Source organism: Anas platyrhynchos, chromosome Z, assembly GCF_047663525.1.
Source record: "Anas platyrhynchos isolate ZD024472 breed Pekin duck chromosome Z, IASCAAS_PekinDuck_T2T, whole genome shotgun sequence".
In the NCBI taxonomy this organism is placed as follows: Eukaryota; Metazoa; Chordata; class Aves; order Anseriformes; family Anatidae; genus Anas; species Anas platyrhynchos.
Window position 1 is genome coordinate 1,310,252 of NC_092621.1, and position 17,428 is coordinate 1,327,679.

At 40.2% G+C, this 17,428-nt stretch overlaps 2 protein-coding genes across 3 annotated transcripts; both read right to left on the reverse strand.

Moving 5' to 3' along the window:
- Positions 1-327: 327 nt before the first annotated feature.
- On the reverse strand, positions 328-10,003 carry CUPIN1 (cupin superfamily member 1). The gene is made up of 10 exons (XM_072031555.1): positions 9,021-10,003; positions 6,223-6,315; positions 4,615-4,839; positions 3,781-3,987; positions 3,101-3,334; positions 2,399-2,552; positions 1,772-1,881; positions 1,480-1,593; positions 961-1,110; positions 328-675 (listed from the first exon to the last, which is right to left on the reverse strand). Exons 2-10 carry the CDS (start codon positions 6,298-6,300, stop codon positions 562-564), a joined length of 1,386 nt encoding a protein of 461 aa, XP_071887656.1. The 5' UTR covers positions 6,301-6,315; positions 9,021-10,003; the 3' UTR covers positions 328-561.
- CZH18orf54 (chromosome Z C18orf54 homolog) lies at positions 9,993-17,370 on the reverse strand. Of its 2 annotated transcripts, XM_072031552.1 has the most exons (8): positions 17,202-17,370; positions 15,966-16,302; positions 14,763-15,533; positions 13,535-13,685; positions 13,081-13,189; positions 11,597-11,728; positions 10,770-10,875; positions 9,993-10,133 (listed from the first exon to the last, which is right to left on the reverse strand). In XM_072031552.1, the coding sequence occupies exons 2-7, from the start codon at positions 16,288-16,290 to the stop codon at positions 10,816-10,818; spliced, it is 1,548 nt and encodes a 515-aa protein (XP_071887653.1). In that variant the 5' UTR covers positions 16,291-16,302; positions 17,202-17,370; the 3' UTR covers positions 9,993-10,133; positions 10,770-10,815. The 2 variants fall into 2 exon arrangements, with proteins under 2 accessions (XP_071887653.1, XP_071887654.1); XM_072031553.1 differs by lacking the exons at positions 9,993-10,133; positions 10,770-10,875; positions 11,597-11,728 and adding an exon at positions 11,741-12,551.
- Positions 17,371-17,428: the final 58 nt, after the last annotated feature.

A 17,428-nucleotide genomic window follows, 5' to 3' on the forward strand; every position in this document is an offset into this window, starting at 1 on the left:
GAATCAAGCCTCAGAAAGCAGATTGGTGGCCAAGTGGGGAAAATAAAATAGTTGTTGTAAAAGCTAACACAGAGCTCAGCTGAGGGGGCTGCAGCGAGAGTGAATTTGAGGCGAACGCACGATGAGCTCGTTCCTGCAGCCACTCCTCGAGGCAGGGCTTACAGCAATGCCTGGTGTCAGGGCAGGCAGAGTTGGGTGAATGTGCTGTGTTTGTGCAGATGCTGGTAGATAAAGTGCTGTCGACGTGACAGAAAATCAATGTAAACCTCGGTAATGTGAGGAAAGAGATAAAGCGGGATAATGGGTAATATACACAACCAAAGGCAATTGCAGAGGTAGAAGTTAATTTAATACACACTCAAAATACATTGCACTATAAATAATACGTGATAAAAAAATACAAACAGGAAAAAAAAATAAAAGTAGTAACCATAAATTCCATTTTCTGAACATCTCTTCTGGATAAACAGCGAGAAAGGCATCAGAAGGCGCTGCCAGAAACACAGCACTTGTACAAAATCTCCGTGGAGCCATGAACTGCTGAGACCACTCATTGGCAGTCTATTTTTTAGACCTTGGGAACTTCTTGAACTCGTCCTGTTCCTTGAAGAAAATCTGAGCAAGGATGTGGTCTGCTGTGGCGTGGAAGTAGTCGTTCATGCGAAGAGTTTCCAGCTGTAAGGAAAAGACGTGGTATTTTAGAGAGAATAATCATAGCTTCCTGGCTATTTTTACAGCATTAATGATACGAAATATTGAAGTGCATCTCAAATGGAAGTGAAAATGAATGACTATAAAGGTATACAGCTAACAATAAGCCTTACATGGAGCTCTTGATATCACTGGATGTATAGGTTAGAAAAATACAGCCTTGCTCTGGCTCCTCAGATGCAGAGCTGCTTACAGCATAAGATTATGTGCAGTTGGGCTTTTCTGCCTCCTCCTGTGAAGTTTTCTCACCTGGTCGCCTGTGCTGTAGGCTAGAATCAGAAGCAAGTCTTCATCACAGATGCTTTTAAGGTAATGCTGGGTCCCAACGGGGAAGAATATAACATCTCCGATGCCAATGTTGAAGCTGCTGGTGGCTCCAGAGGAGGTGATAACTCCAGCCTGTTGCAAGGAAAGCAGCAGGATCTAACTCAAAAGCACTGTTTTGTTTTATTTTACTGTTACCTTCTTCTCCCACTATTCAGTCTGAATTCTTTTCAAGAGCACGTGTGATTTCTCTGAACAACTGAGCAAGAAGGACAAATTCTGCTCTTTGTACAAGCCCGCTTTGACCAGACAGGCTTCCACAAACGCAACTGAGATCAAAATTCATATTGAAAAGGAATGAAGGAATGTGTGGACACCGAAAGTTTTGTAATAATACTAATTAGAGCATGATTAATAATCAGGGATGGGGATCCGTTAATAGATCTGTAATTATTATCCAGCCAGAACTGCACTGGCTTGCCCCTTACTGAGGGAAGGCATTACCTGTCCGCAGCCGCTAATGACATAACCCATCTCATTAGCATTGAAGTGGAAATGAGGCTGTCCCAGCTGATTATTGAATATCCTGAGGGTTGCCAAGGTAAGGGTATTTTCATGCTGAAAAGCAGAACAAAAATATTCAGAGTTTGTTACGTCCCTGTTGTACATCACATCGCGGTGACGAACCTACACAAAATGCCTTCGATGCCTTATTTTTAGGGAGCTAAACGCCCTATTTATAAATACCTTATTCAATGCCTTATTTTTAGGTAGCTATTCAACTGCAAGCACTTACCTTGTTCAGTGACTCACTGAAGATTTTCTCGGTTTCATTCAGCCCGGTGGTATTTCTGCGGTAGCGAGCCCACTGGAAGATGCCTCCCGGGAAAGGATATTCTCTGGACCCTTCAAGCAAAGACGTAGCTAAATGAGCACTTACAGCAAGGTTTTGTGAACGTTGTTAATGAACTTCGGGGAATTACTACACGCTAAACCTGAAGCCTTGAATTTTGTGAGCCTCCAGAACAAAAAAGAAAGCCCATTGGGCTTATCCACTAGGCGCCATGCCATCTCCTTTGTTGGATGTTTGAGATCACCACAACGGAAACCTCACTTTTCCACCCCAAATTTCTGTTAATAACAACACACATAGCTTCGAGTGTATTTTTTTTAGGCCTTCTTGAACAGACCATGCTACTTGGCACTAAGTTTTGCCATCTGTGTTCGTTAGGTGCTCCCTGGTGATCACCACACCCAGGCTGCCCAGAGGGATGCTTAACAAATCATTATAACTCCCTGTTCTTTCAATCCCCTTAAATTCTCATTCCTCTCTCTACTTTGAAGTCACGTTTCAGGGAAAGGTTTCCAGATCCCCCTCGACAAGCACCGAGAGCTCTTCCATCCCGGGTCCTTGGATGCGTACCTTTGAGGTCGTAGAAGTACTGCCACACCTGGTGGTCCGGGGACTGCACGTAGTCGGCACTTTTTACGAGCTCGTCCAGGTTTGGAGGGAGGTTGACCGCTTGATCTTCCATTTGTTTCTTGAAGGTCCTGATGAAGTTGACCCCACCTTGTGGCTGCGGGACACAAAACGTGGAGCAAGTTGACAGATGCGCAAAAGTAAACTGAGGGATTCAGATTGTATTTCTTCAGACATTTCTTCATCTCCTTATCTACCTCATCCTGCCAAGGATTTGCTTTGCCCTTGTGCTCTGCCCTTCCTACTCAGGTGCCACAGAGATTTGGAGCAGTAATTCAGTCCCTCTCCCATCAAATTCTTTCAGGGTGGGGAGATTTATCACAGTTTTGTGCAGGTTCCTCAGACTCAGCAGAATTTCTGAGCCTTGATGGAGGAACACTGCCAACTGGTTAGCTCAGATTAGCTCCGTTTTAACAAGGAGGTGGATTTATCTATAGTTTCTCGAGACATTATTTTACCACAAGATTCATCCAGGGGCTGTTGGGAAATGAGCTTTGGGCTTCAGTACATGTGTAGGGTAAGTGTACGTCCCTCCACACTGGGGGAACTGAGGAGATGAGCTGAGATAAGGGGAATTCTCCCCAAAAAAAGGACCACCATGGTAACGTCAAGAAGATTAGGCAGAGGCTGGTTATCCTAGCATACCTTTAATGCTCTTGCTGCTATATCCTCTGGGGTAGAGAAGAATGCATCGTCTACATCCAAGGTCTGAAGCTCTTCGTGTGTCGTGAAAAACAGCAAGAACACGCAGTCCTCCGTGCCTACGTTCTTTATCCAGTGCACGGTGTTTCTGGGGAAGAAGATCACCTGGCCAGCTGTGACGTTGTACGTGGTGACCCCGCTGCCGTCTGCCCCAATGACTCCAATCCAGGCAGTGCCCTGTAACACGATCGGAATTTAACAACAGCAATGAAAACTTGCTCGTTTCATCTATATCATCCCAAATTCAGGTAGGCTCTTAGGAGAAAACGGGTCCTGATGCACCCTCCTGCAAGGTTTAGTGAAATTAAATCATAGGACCACAGAATGGGTTCGGCTGGAGATCTTAAATCCCAGTTACGTGCTATTAGCATTAACTAAGAGTAATCATTCGTAGAAATACAACGAATAATTGATATATATATATATATATATAAATACATATACTTCCAAGGAAATATGATTTTGTGTTCAAATACATTTTGTATCTTGAATTTTTCCTCACTGTGAGTTTCTATTTATTTTTTTTTTCTTTATCTATTTTTACAGATATGAAATTTGTCACTAAGATGAAGTCAAGCAAATCTTTTTGAAGATTTCAAAGATTTAGAAACAAGCAGGAATACCTGCTGCAGGTAACCGTGTTCGTTGGCATTGAAGTGCCAGTGGGGGACCCGGAGCCCTTTGCCTTTGATCCTCAAGGTGCCAAAAGTCATGGAAGAGCGGTGGTTGTTGATACTTTTCCCAAATTCCATTTCTTCATCGTTTTCATACTCGTTTACATCATTCCTGAATCGTGCCCACTGAATTTCACCCCCGGGGAAATTATACACCTGGAAAGTGAGTCAAAGTGGATAGTTTTATCAGCTGGGGATCTTGCAGAGGGGAAGGACATATCAAAAGGGTTGCTCTGCTCTTAAAACACATTGTTTGTCCTTTTGTTTGCATTCCTAAACACGTTTTTGTTTGCAAATATATTACATAGTTAAATATAATGTGTAGGAGTACCAGGATATCCGTCATCAGTTTAAAGTGTCCAGCTACCTAATTTATCCTTTTCACTCTTTGCTGAGCAAAATTAAATGTAAGTTTTAAATTTAAATTAATTCAAATTTTAATCAGAAATTATTTTTATATAACAATATGAAATGGATCTTGTCTTTAGAGTTTGCTCAAAGGGGAAATTTCTATAAAAATCAAAATAGACTTGCAAAAAAAGCCTGGAGAATTCCTGCAGCTTTGTGACATTGTAAATTAATGTGTTAGCTCACTGAAACAAGGCCATAAAATTCATTTTTCTTAAGAATTCATAAGAATTTGTTTGAATCCAGTCTTCAGAACTAAGAAGTTACTGTTTCTAGATTCTAGACTGGTCACCTATTACTTAAATAAGTAAAAGTAGGTGACACGAATCCATTCAACTTCTACATACGATGCTAGAATATCACTGAACAGTTTACCTTGGATTTTGTCAGATGATTGAGGAACTGGAACTTGACGTCCACGTTCTTGTCCTCTGGTTTCATGGAGGTTGCCCCATCGTCTGTAACGCTGACCTCTTTCACGATGTGGGTGGTGGTTGTGTAGACCAAGGACAAAACCAGCACGCCGATGGCGGTGGTGATAACGCAGGCCAGCAGACAAACCAGGAAGATTTTCATCAGCGACCAGTTGCCTTTTCTTTCCTGGCATTAGGGAAAAGCCCAGCGAAACAAAACAAGGAGCTCTATTAGGTTGAGCACACGGGAAAAGGTTTGTGATAATTCCTTTGTTATCATACCAGAATCGTTAACCTTGCAGAAACACGCTTATAACCAAATCTCTGGGTCCATTGTAGGGAAACCTCATAGCACATGTTATAGGGCTGCTTCATTCCGTCCTTTCCTTGTTTCACTGACTGAAAACACATCATCAGCACAGGGTTTTACAAGCACCTGAAGCCTACTGTATGCATTCAGCAGAAAACATCTCCTCGATGAGGATTTTCAGTTTTCCTGCCCCTTACCAATTCTTCTTACAAGCTGCCGATTCAGATGAATCAAAACCATATTCCCCGACCCAGATTTTTAACCTCCGCTGATTCTGAGGTGCACCGCTTGATCTACCTTTAAAAGATTGATTTTCAGGTGCCGAGCGCCTGAAAATGAGCTATGAAAGCTGATCCCTTCAGCTGGACAAGCAGAAGTGAAATATCTGCAGGTCGCCCTCGGATTTTAACAAAATGACCTCTTTCATGAATCTCTTTGACAAAAGCTCTTTGCTAATAAATTTCCCTTAGCAGTGGGAAAGTGCTCGAAATACCAATGTGTTTTACTCAGTAATAATCCTTTCCTCAGTTTAAATTACCCCTTTTTTCAAGCTTTCATTCAATTAAATATTACAACAGCCATACACAGACCACAGAGTCTCATCAGAGAACAAGGCGTTAGACCTAAATGTGTTCAAAATCCTCATTTTCCAGGCTGGAATGACCTTTAATTTACAGCATTTTCACAGCAGTGGTGCCGATTCAATCGATCATTTTATTATATTGAGGAAATCACTGGTTTTGCCATATTTATGGCTGCAGGGCTCTAGGAGCACTACGCCAGCTCCTTCTCCACGAAGTTCCTTCAAAATCCCAAGGAGCAAAAACGTTAAGGAGAAAATCACAGAGAGTGGATTTTCTCAAGGGCAAGAAAAAAAAAATAAAGAAAAAAAAATGAAATAGTACTTAAATGTGTAACTCAGAAGAGATGCTAAACACGACCACAAAATGGGCTTTTAAGTAGCCGTTTTGGTTAAAATCAAGGGGGAGTCCTCCAAAGATAATTATTTTGTCATGGGATAAAGAATTTAGCTCTTAACTTCAAGGAATTGTGTCTCGTTGTCCAGCTCCTGGCACGTGCACGTGAGATAGGACGTTGTAAAACCTTGGCAGCAGAAGCCCTTGGGAGCTTTTGTTTTCCTCAGGACCTTCTTAATGGTATAGGATGGGGTCATATAGTGAACTACTACAAATCAAGGGCTTAATCTTAACTATATCTATTAATAATATTTTGGGAAGACTAAAAGAAACTGGCTGGTACCTCTTTCTTGGGCCACTCGTTTCCTTTCGAAGAGCTTTGTATTCTCTCCCCATGCATTTCAAAGGCCTGGTTATCCATTTAGTATAGATGAACCTGCAAAAGACAAGAGAAACGTTGAAAGAAGAGGCTGTTAATTGCGACGTGTGCTCATTTAGGTTGCATTAAGGCCGGGGAAGTGACTCATCGCCTTTGCACGGCAGCGGCACCGAGCGCAGCGCCGATGGGCAGCAATAGAGAAACTCCGAGCTCCGGCAGAAGGGGCTGACACATGGCAATGAGATGAGGCTGAACCACCAAATACTGGGAAAAATAATAAAAAAAAAGCAGAAGGGAATCATCAGAGGTCATCTGGTCCCCTCACGGAAGGACCTAACGTGGTGAAGATACAGCTCTGGGTTACACAACCTGCTTTTGCAACAAGCAAAACGGTCGAGGTTCCCAAACTCCTTTGGCAATGCACTTTGCTGCTTACATGTTCTTATCACGGAGAAGTTTTTCACAAGGCTAAGCCCTAAGCCACTCTTGCTGCAATTTCAGCCCGTTAGGGTTACCCTCCCGCCATGGACGTGACCGCGCAGCGGCGCATCCAGCCCCGAAATCTTCCTCCGAAGAGGAAGATGCCTTCCTTCCTCTGCTTCATTCTGTGAAAATCCAAGTCTTTCCTGAACCCGTTTGCATCCCCTGACTTAACAGAGAGGCTGCTTGCTAGGTAAGGGAAAAATAAATCAATCAATAAAATCACACTTCCCTCTCCTTCATCATTTCAGCCTCTCTCCTCCAGATCTTCTCCAACTTTTTTTTTTCCTCTTTTTTCTTTTCTTTTTTCTTCTTTTCTTCCTTCTATTCTTTTTTCCTTTCCTTTCCTTTCCTTTCCTTTCCTTTCCTTTCCTTTCCTTTCCTTTCCTTTCCTTTCCTTTCCTTTCCTTTCCTTTCCTTTCCTTTCCTTTCCTTTCCTTTCCTTTCCTTTCCTTTCCTTTCCTTTCCTTTCCTCTTTTTTCTTTTCTTTTCTTTCCTTTCCTTTCCTTTCCTTTCCTTTCCTTTCCTTTCCTTTCCTTTCCTTTCCTTTCCTTTCCTTTCCTTTCCTTTCCTTTCCTTTCCTTTCCTTTCCTTTCCTTTCCTTTCCTTTCCTTTCCTTTCCTTTCCTTTCCTTTCCTTTCCTTTCCTTTCCTTTCCTTTCCTTTCCTTTCCTTTCCTTTCCTTTCCTTTCTTTTCCTTTCCTCTCTCCAGCAGGAGCTTGGCATTAACGCCAAACGGGACAGTCCACTGACCACAGGTACCTTGCGTCAGCCCTCTCCGTCACGCTTTCTCTTTTCTAATCTGGACTTTATTCACCCCCCCTCCGTGGTATTGCTACCTGCTTGATTGCTGCTGATGATTTAAGTAAACACCGTATCTTCACAGGCCTAATTTATTAATCTCTGCAGGAAGCTCGTGGACCAGGGTTTTCCCAGGTCCTCCTTTCTGTCAGTAAGGGACTATTGTAAACAATGAGGGACGTTTGGTGCCCTTTTATTAACTTTGACAATTCTTCCTCCTTGTCTCTCCTCTTTACGCTCTTCCAAAAAGCACAGAAGTCAAAGGTGACTGACGGTTAAGTGCAATTCCACTCGATTCCTTGGTACTTCCTTCTTGGAGACCCTTGAAGACTACACGCCAAATTATATTGATTTTCATTGTTCCATGTAACGATGCCCTACCATTGTATTTCATTACATCTTGATGAACATCCAAATTCCTGAGCGTCTTTTTTCCTAGCCTGTTTCCCCAGGATTTTGCAAAAAGACCTCTGAATTTAGTGAAGTTGCTTTTTCTTTCTAAAAACCTTTATATCCTTTAAATCCTTCACACTCTGATCAAAACCTGACATCCTCATAGCCTAAAAATATCCTGGATCTACTCTGTTCAATTTATTTTTTTCCCAACAGATATTTGGTCAAATAACATCTCCTCGAGGCAAATTATTCAATTATATTTTTTACAATGTTTTTTTTTTTTTTTTTTTTTCCATCTTCTCTTTTTGTGGTTTGGTGGACTTAATGGCAGGATCTCAACGTAATAGCACTCGGGCTTTTTTCTCCCTTTCTTGCCACCAGGAGACTTCCAGCAGATTCTCTCCTTTTATTCTCTAAACCTTGACGCAAAGGTAAAAATTCACAGAGAAATGTAATGAAAAGCTTTTCTCCTTTCTCTCTGAACAGCAACTCTCTCCGCACAGATTTTCCGACTGAAAATGCGCCCGAAAGTTTTGAGTAAGGAAAGAAAAATGAAAAAACCTGGTAGATCAATGAATCAATGATCAACAAGAAAGAAAAGCGTGATTTTCAAGGGTTTCACAGCTCCAGGTATGTATATATATTTGAGCTTCCACAAACATATTTTGACAAATAAATACAAATGCTTGACGGTGTAGGAGTTCACCTCGTTACACAGGAAAAGAATTAATAGTGACAACTATTATTATGCTATTGATAATGAGTGGCTACAGGGCTTGCAGTTTTTCAGATCCTTCTTTTCAGGCTAAAAGGGGTATAAATGACCCAGACTACCCCTCAGCTGGCAGTCTTTGTGATAGCTGAACCCTGAAAATAAGTTTTCTTATACCAGCATCTTTTCAAATCGGTGTGAACTGATGCTGAGAGATGCCCTAATGCAAATTTCCAGAGGCAAATAAAACGGCAGCACACAGCTATCCCATTTAAAGCCCAGCATCACAAAGGGTCTTCCCCTGGGAAGGACAGAAATCCCAGAGACAAAATCCCCATCCGTCTTCCTCCCACCGTGCCAACCCTCTGCCTTACCCCCGCTGGGATCTTCGCAAGGTCTGAGAGCACAAGACTTGTCCTCCTCAAAGCCTGAACTGTCCCAGCTCGGTTTTACTCCTTTATATACACACTGCAATTCAGGAAGTGCTTTCTGCAGAAAAGATTTCCTGCGTATGCAAATACATACGATCACGGACACTTCTGTACATCTTCAGCAAACACTTCTGGTAACTTGCTGAGAAACGGTGACATTCCTTCTGACAACTCCTACTAATTTATTATTTCCTCCAAGTGCTGGACACGGGCTTTCTGCCTCCCTTCCCCACCCCATCACTATCGAAACACAGATTAGGGTTCAATAAAATGCCTTTTCCTTGACCTAGCCTCCAGGAAACGAACACCACTGACAAGTTGGAAATGGCAATAACCGCTGTTTGGTGCTTGACTTACATACTCATTTATTGTTCCTGAGTGGTAAATTCATTTTTGCTTACAAGAAAACAAAATTCCAGCTATAACTGCAAGCAGTGCCTCGTGTATGTATCCTAAAAGTTACTTTTCCGTTGATATATAAGCAATCAAAGCCCTCTTTAAAATACTCTTCATTGGCGATAAAATTCTGATAAGAAAATAAGAAAAAATCTAACAGGCTGTGCAACCATGATACCCAGAACTGGACAAACAGTTTAGTTTATTATTTTTATAAAAAAATAGAAACACACAGGGCTTTTTCCATGAAATGTTAATGTTGATTTAATTCCATGTTCTTCTAAAAGTGGTGTCTCCTCACATGTTGTTAGACCCTACTGGAAGCACTAATAACTCCAGGTTTGAGATAACTCGTGAAAGTAATGAACAGGTAGAGAAATAATGAATAAATAATAATATTTGAAATGAATTATAATATTAATATTATAATAATATTAAAATGAATAAATAATGAATTTTTTTTCAGAGCAGGCACTGGTCCACCTTTCAAAAAAAAATTGAACAATGTACAGGCTGACAAATTATCTAAATTACACAGTATTAAACTTCGTTGATATCAGCTTCTTTTCTTCTTTATCTTCTTGATAATTGTCACTTTGTTCTTGTTTCACATTGGTATCTTCAGGAAGACTCTTAAGATGTGACACATGGTGTAAAGCCCTAAATTAGGAATTATGAAGACTTTAATAACAGTGTCTAAGCAGTTACAATCAACACAAAATTATGTTTCACTAGCAGTTTGCTTACTAACAGTTTATCAGTTTGAATTGTATTAGAAGCAGTTCCCATCATCTTGTCTAACTGTCCACTCGTTCTGTTTTAGAGATTACAAAACAAATTAAGATTTTCTTTTAGAAAAAGATAAAATATTGTGGGGAACTGAAATTCTAAACACGTCTTCTCAAATATGGGCACTCATGCAAATTATTAAATTATTATGGAATAGGTATTTAACACGGTGATAAACGTGTTAAATCACGTTATAAAAGACCATATCACTCTAAAAGTTACTGTATTTTTACACAAACCTTTTAATTTCACATCACAGTATTATACTGTGACACTGACTTTTGTTGAAACAAGTGCTCTGCGTAATCAAAACCTGTTTTCCACTCTGCCTTTTCTCAAAGTTATTATTTCTTTAGTTACTTACGACTTTCCGGTAGGATTGTTGTTAATTATTCACAATTTGCTTATTCTTAACATTTTTCAGATCCCACAACAACTCTCTGCTAATCATTCTTTCTCTCTACTTTCTGAAAACAGTGAAAAATCAGAAAATCCACAGTCACTTACTTCTGAATAGAATTGGTAAGAGGGATTATCTCGCTGTCACAGAGTTTTAATTCAGCATCTCCTTTTTCAAAAAGCTAAAAAATAAATTGTAAACTGAGGAACATACCTGAATGTGACAGAAAAAAAAATATAGCACATTTCATTGGAAAGGATTACCAAAAACTTTATGGAAACACAGAATAATTCAGGAGAGGTTTAATCCAAGTTCCTGTGCATCTATGATGTTGCAGAAGGTTGCTCCCCCTGGCCCATTCCTTATCCATATGCATGGAGAATTCATTCACTACTGAGTACAGGACATAAACTTTAAGAGCTGTATGTAAGAAGTATTATGAAAATGTTATAAAGAAATTAATCTGTGAATTTTGAAACACAAGGGACGCAAAATACTGAATCACTGATGCTAAAGCAGGCGAGGATAAAACACTTGAGAGTGACTTTTTAAAAACGTGATTCTCAAATGCCCCTGAAAGCCTGATATTAATTGGGACATAATCAGGAGACAGCTTGCCCAGAACACATCAAGTGGCTGCTGTAGCTGGTGCTCGAGCAGCAGGGGAGGGTGATGTGCTCTGTTTGGGCAGGATTCTCTGGGATGTCGCCACCTTCTGGATAAGCAGCGCTTTCTGCACAGAGAATGATTCACAACGGCAGCAGGAACAGCAAAAAGACACGGGGCTTTAGGGCACAGCAATTTGGATCTTGATGCAACCTGGATGGAATCTGCTGGCAGTGTTGTTTTGAAGCTGACTGGAAAACTGAGCCATAAAAGAACGTAAACAGCACATCGATACTGACAAGAGAGTACAAGGAAACTGACTACTTACTTTTTCAAACTCTTCCTTTTGCTCAGCTGTTTCGTTCGGGTTTAACCTTCCCTGAATTGCTTGAAGCTTAAACAACATTAGCTTCAAGGCTTCCAGGGGTCTGTGCTTATGCTCTCCAGAAAAGATGTTTTCCTAAACCAAAATCCAAAGAATGTGTTGATTGGGCACATAACAGCAACATTTCTTGATCAGTACACATCAAAATTCGAGGAAGTTTTGAAGTTTCCCTCAAACAGCTGAAAGGCAAATTTGTGAGTGTTTCTCTCTACCTGTTCTTTGCAAGTCTGTTGATAAATTGCACATAAATCAGGCTACTCTGGATCCTCTTAATTTATGTCACTGTAGAGTTAGTGAAGTCACTGTAAATCCATGCATTTTTGTTTTGTTTTGTGCTTGTATGTTCTGAAGCAACACAGAAAGGTCTCAGCCCTGGCTTGTGTAAAATCATTCAAGAATATTATGGCTGTCAGCATCAAGTCCTTTAAATGTTATGGCAGCAATGCTGGAACATCTTTTAACATCTTATAACTAACAGAACAAGTAAGCAACATTAATGATAAACATAGATTCATTCATATAATTAGCACCTTTGTGATAGCTGCTCATTCAATAATAAAAAACAAGCAAGCAAAATAATTCAAGGTGCCAAACTTTGTGGGTCATCTAGGAAAACTCTTTTCTAGAAATGAAGCCAAATTCATTAGACAGAATCAACTGAATTACTCATGCAGATGGTTAGGTTCAGTGTCAAACAACTCCACAGGGGAACAGAAATATGTGCCACTGTGGACTAACTTAAAGGATAATGCTTTGTTTTTCTGCAGGATAGGAAAAGAGAATGTTAGAGCGGTTAAGATTCAAGGACAGAGGGCAGAAAGGAAAAGCAACATACCACGACAGAAATGAACGTTATGCCTTTGAACTAGAACACTGGGCTCGGGGCTCATCTCCCTAGCTGAGGAAAGGGTGATAGAAAAGGAAAGGGTTCATATAATTAAAATGAAAGACTGAACAATACTAAGACTGCCAAGAAGGCGATTAGCATGTAAGAATGGGATTAAAATAATGAATAATCTAAAGAGAGTCGATTCAATCCAAAACCCAATTCCAGTGCGGCAGCGTGAATAATAATATATGAATTTACCCCTTGAACTTGACTCATACCCAGCACGACACCAGCAAGGCTCTTAAATAGGAAGCATTTAATAAATCTATAATAAGACGTTTTTTTTCTTTTACGTTAGGCAGGAAAATTACTGTTTAAACTAAATATGGAACGTAAAAGTAAAACTAAGTGTTAGCTCATAGGATTTAATAACTTTAAGAATTCACCATGCTGAAATACGACTAAATTATGGTGGTTTGACTTTCTACTTCATACATTTTAGGAGAAGGAAAGCAATTTAGAGGTATCTCCCCTTCTGATATTTACCAGCCTTACACATTTGGGGCACTCTAAGCAGTAAACCCTCAATTTTACTGACCTTGTTCTTGTCATCTAAACAGTCTTCCAAGAATTTACCGATGATGTCTGCCTTGGGGAATGGCAGAGGATTGTTTCTGTCCTCCCAGCATGCAGGCACTGGTGATTTGCTGCACCAACATGAAACATGCAATGGAGAAGAACAACAGGTTGATAATCACAGAATCACAGAATCACAGAAGTAAATACCTTTGTGTATCAATGATATATAAAATATATTATTAAAAGACAACAATAATATTGATAGCACTCTTTGCGAGACAGTGCAAAAGGGAAAGTAGTGCACTAATCTGACCTCAGAATATCAAATATTTAGCACTAGGCAGGAAATCTAACAATAAATCTTTTATGCACATGCCGTATTACCAATATTTATAAACTCTACACAAAAGGGATTAAATACATAATGCACTTTCCTGAACAAAGGATTTTGTAATCTGTGTTTATTTACTTACAAAGCACCTGGAACATTTTCCCAGGGTCTTTCTGCCCCAAGTATATCTGTTGTAGAAGGACTGCCACCACCTTCCAGAGTGTTTGACAAACCTTCATTTGAATTCTCCAGATCTCTGTCAGCCTTCAAGGTGAGCAGCTCAAGTTGGTCTTCTAAAAAGCAAGGACAGAAAGCCCTTGGAGAGGATTGGACACGTTATTTCCACACTACTTTTAATTTTATGCAATACTCAAAATTACTAGAGATGAATTAGCACTGGAAATATTTTACAGATTGTGTAGCCACAGCACAACACCTTTGCTTATGTTGGTATGGCAATAAAAAATGTGAATCAGCAGTACCAAAAAGATGTTTCTAGCTGGGAGAATGTTTAAAGTAATCAAGTGTTTCTCTTCCTACATAAAACAAGTGCTGCATTCAAGATTATTTAATGATTATTTATTATCTTTCATGCTGTAGAAAATCTAATTAAATTTTCTGTAGAAATGTAATGAATTCACCAAACAAATATTATTTATTAATTCTGCAAAAACTTAAGTTAGTTTTCTTATCTGTTTGTATGGGTTCTTCTAAAAGCTGTTTTTACACAACTCACACACAGAACTCACATTTTAGAGTAAGTTGAGACAAGCACTAATCGTGACAGAGACATTCTCATCTATTTTTATACCCAGCCTTTTCATGATTGATAGAAAAATTCTGTTTGGGAAAAAAAAAGATATATGCAGGCATCTGAAGTCCATCATGCATACATATTGGAAAGGTGTTTGCAGACATTTGCATTATCTGGCACTTTGTGACTTTGAATTCACAACATTTTAACTTAGCTTTTGCATCTAACCTCTTGGAAGAAGGAAGAGATCAATATTTGTGCTTTGCATAATGAAGAAAAAGAACAGACGTCATATAATTTAATGTAAAGCTTGAAATTCTATTTGAATATTTATAGAATTACTGTTATTACCTTGCTGGAAGATATGCCACTGTAATAAATATTCTCTGCTGTAAAAGGAATGCTTAAATACTCACCAATATATGAAAATTTACAGTATAAAAGCTGTTCAGCTTGGTCATCTAACTAATAAATGCTTTGAATCACTTGTCAAAGATGGAAGTAAATAAATCTGCTGTACCATGCAGACTAACATAACGAGAGCTTTTGTTTGAAAATGAACACGTCTTCATTAGCTCACCCTCAAAATTCAGAAACAATTGTGAACTCTAGTTACCTCTGAATGACTGTTTGGTGTGCTTTGAAAAGGAGGTACCAGATTGGAGGAGTGCATCTGGGCTGTCATACTTGCAACTTTCTGCTACTTCATTATCACCTGTCAGATCCAGGCAACCACTTTTTTTAAGAAAATCAGCACCGTCCTCATCTACGGAGCACTGGTTTCTCAGCATCTCAAAAATCTGCGAAGAGGAAGCTTTGCTTTGGGTGTTAAAATTGTGTCCATCACTTTCTTTAGTCGCAGCAGAGAAAAGGTTGTGACTCTTCAGCCAGACTGGGTAGTGAAAACTGGGAATACTGCTTATCCCTGATACGCTTAAGTCAGCCTTCTGACTGGTAAGCCACCTTGGGTAATTCTTAGCAGAAAAAGTGGCAGAGTTCTCAACGGATAAGGGTCTGGAACTTCCTTTCGAGGAGATAGAGTACTTGTTAGGTGTAAACACATCGTATTTCCTTTTATTAAAGGGTTTGTGTACATTCTGATTAGCATCAGCTTTGCTGGTCTCCTGAAGACAGGAACCCCTTTCAGTATGGAGTGACACGGTGTGGGAAGGGCAGACAGATTTTTTAAGTGGCCATCTGCTCCTCTCACTATTTTGGTGTCTTGATTTAAAAGGCCTGCTCGGGACGCAGGGCAGCGATCCATCTGCTGGAAAAGCTAACAGATCATCTGTCGCAAGACTAATCGAGTCTGGGTCACATTCCATCTCCCCTCTACAGGGTGAAGCGAAAGAACTTAATCCCACGTGCTCGTTACAGTCATCCAACGCTGAAAAACAAAGACAGTTTACATGAATCACATAACTTCAGGCATACCAGAATGACACACTTGTAAGATCTAACGTGGAGTAATAAATTAAAGCTGGGTATATTATTAACCAAGGGGGACTGAATTCTAGTTCTTGCAGGAATTGGGATCTTGATAAAAATAACAGCAGTTAAAAGTTACGTCACCTTTTGGAATACACATTTGCAGTCTGGAATATTTTCTGAATGCAATATTTGCACCACAGAGAATGACAAATATTGCTAGCCATGATCAAGCATCATTTATTATACCACGAAGACTTGCAGGCAGTCATACAGGGAATACTCCGCCAAAGCAGCTGACATGATACAAGGAGTTGCAAAACCATTGGCAATGGAGGGAAACAAACAAATAAAACAACCAGAAAACATCAAAACTTGTTAAAAGACATACTTGCAGAAAACACACCGTGTTTTCCTTTGACGTGATGCTTTGAAAACTCCGCTGGTTTGGGAGTACTTTGACACAGGCAGATCTTCCCAGGGGTTATTTCTGAAGATGTGAGACTTAGATCAAAATCTTCGATATAAGCTTGCAGCGCCTCAGATGCAGACCTGTAAAGCCTGTCCTTGTATTGAATCAAACTGCAGGAACATGAACTGCTGCTGCCAATGCTGGTTAGAAGAACAGATACCGTTGAATCAGGAGAGGAGACACTGCTTTTTTTATTAAGCTGGTTGTGGTTTTTATCCAGATTTCTGTTTGGATCTTCACTCATTTTTTAAGGTATCTAAATGGAAAAAGAAAGCCCAAGTCATCATCTGCACTGAAATAACTTAAATACAGTTTAATATAAATACAGTTTGTTCTCAAACTGTAATGCATCTATGATTTTCTTTTTTTAGTTATGCAAAATGTCAGTAATCTGGAGGAAAATAATATTTAGCTATTCGACTTCCTGCTTTTCAAGTAAGTTAGTCATCCATAGGCATCACGCCTAGAAAAGCAAAAGGGAGAAAATAAAGCCTCAGGGAGAAAAAAAAATACATATAGATATATATAAAAATATTAAATATATATCTCAATAGGGAAAACTTCTCGTATACTGAAACTTTAGTGAAGCACAGAGCTGAGAGGATGGCAAAGAAATCCAGCTCCTCACTAGTTCCCAAGGATCCTCAGCTTTTCCAATAACTGTGCTTCATATCGCTGACATTCAGCAAAGAAATGCAGGAATATCATGATCCTTAATAAAATAACAAGCACAATGGGGGCTCTCATACAGAAGTAGCTTAGTATAAATTAAAAAAAAATGTTGAATGCAACTGAAGTAGAAACTTAGAAACCTGTAGGTTCTTTTATATGGCCAGATGTGTACACACATCACTATTATTTTACAGGTCACAACAAGAACTGATTTAGCATTGGAGCCCTTCAGATTTATCCAATTTACACAATTTGGCCAACGCTTTCCTTCGTAACCCCCCAAATCATGGACTGGAGTGCAGACTGGCTCCAAACCCTGCAAACAAGCCCAAAACGTCCTTGTAATTATAATCCCTGCAAGCAAAAGCCCATTTGAGAAGCACGTTAGTGTGTTAGAAAGAAACAGACGCTGCGACGAGGCACAGGAATTAGTAACTTTATTACACAGCGCACCACACGCAGACGCGAATCACCACGATTTACACGGAAAGGAGGAGCGGGGCCCTACAGCAGGGCTGCTGGAAGCCTCCTGGGTCCCTTTAACCCCAAAATACCGCCGGTGCCCCCCGCCTAGCCCAGGACAAGCAGCCGGGACGAGCCGAGCCCCTCACGCCCCGCGGGGCCCCCAGAGCCCCCTTAGCGCTTCCCGAGCCCGCACCCCCACACAAAATGGCGGCGGGCACGCGCGGCCTCATGGGAGTTGTAGTCCG

Excerpts from the sequence above, each read along its gene's own strand:
- CUPIN1 (XM_072031555.1), bottom strand. The coding sequence starts at position 6,300 with ATGGATAACCAGGCCTTTGAAATGCATGGGGAGAGAATACAAAGCTCT. Across the intron at positions 4,840-6,222 it reads ACGAGTGGCCCAAGAAAGAG|GAAAGAAAAGGCAACTGGTC; the intron begins GTACCAGCCAGT and ends CCCTAATGCCAG. Across the intron at positions 676-960 it reads CCTACAGCACAGGCGACCAG|CTGGAAACTCTTCGCATGAA; the intron begins GTGAGAAAACTT and ends TTTTCCTTACAG.
- CZH18orf54 (XM_072031552.1), bottom strand. The coding sequence starts at position 16,290 with ATGAGTGAAGATCCAAACAGAAATCTGGATAAAAACCACAACCAGCTT. Across the intron at positions 13,686-14,762 it reads CACCAAACAGTCATTCAGAG|AAGACCAACTTGAGCTGCTC; the intron begins GTAACTAGAGTT and ends CTTGCTTTTTAG. Across the intron at positions 10,876-11,596 it reads AAAAGGAAGAGTTTGAAAAA|GTATGTTCCTCAGTTTACAA; the intron begins GTAAGTAGTCAG and ends TGTCACATTCAG.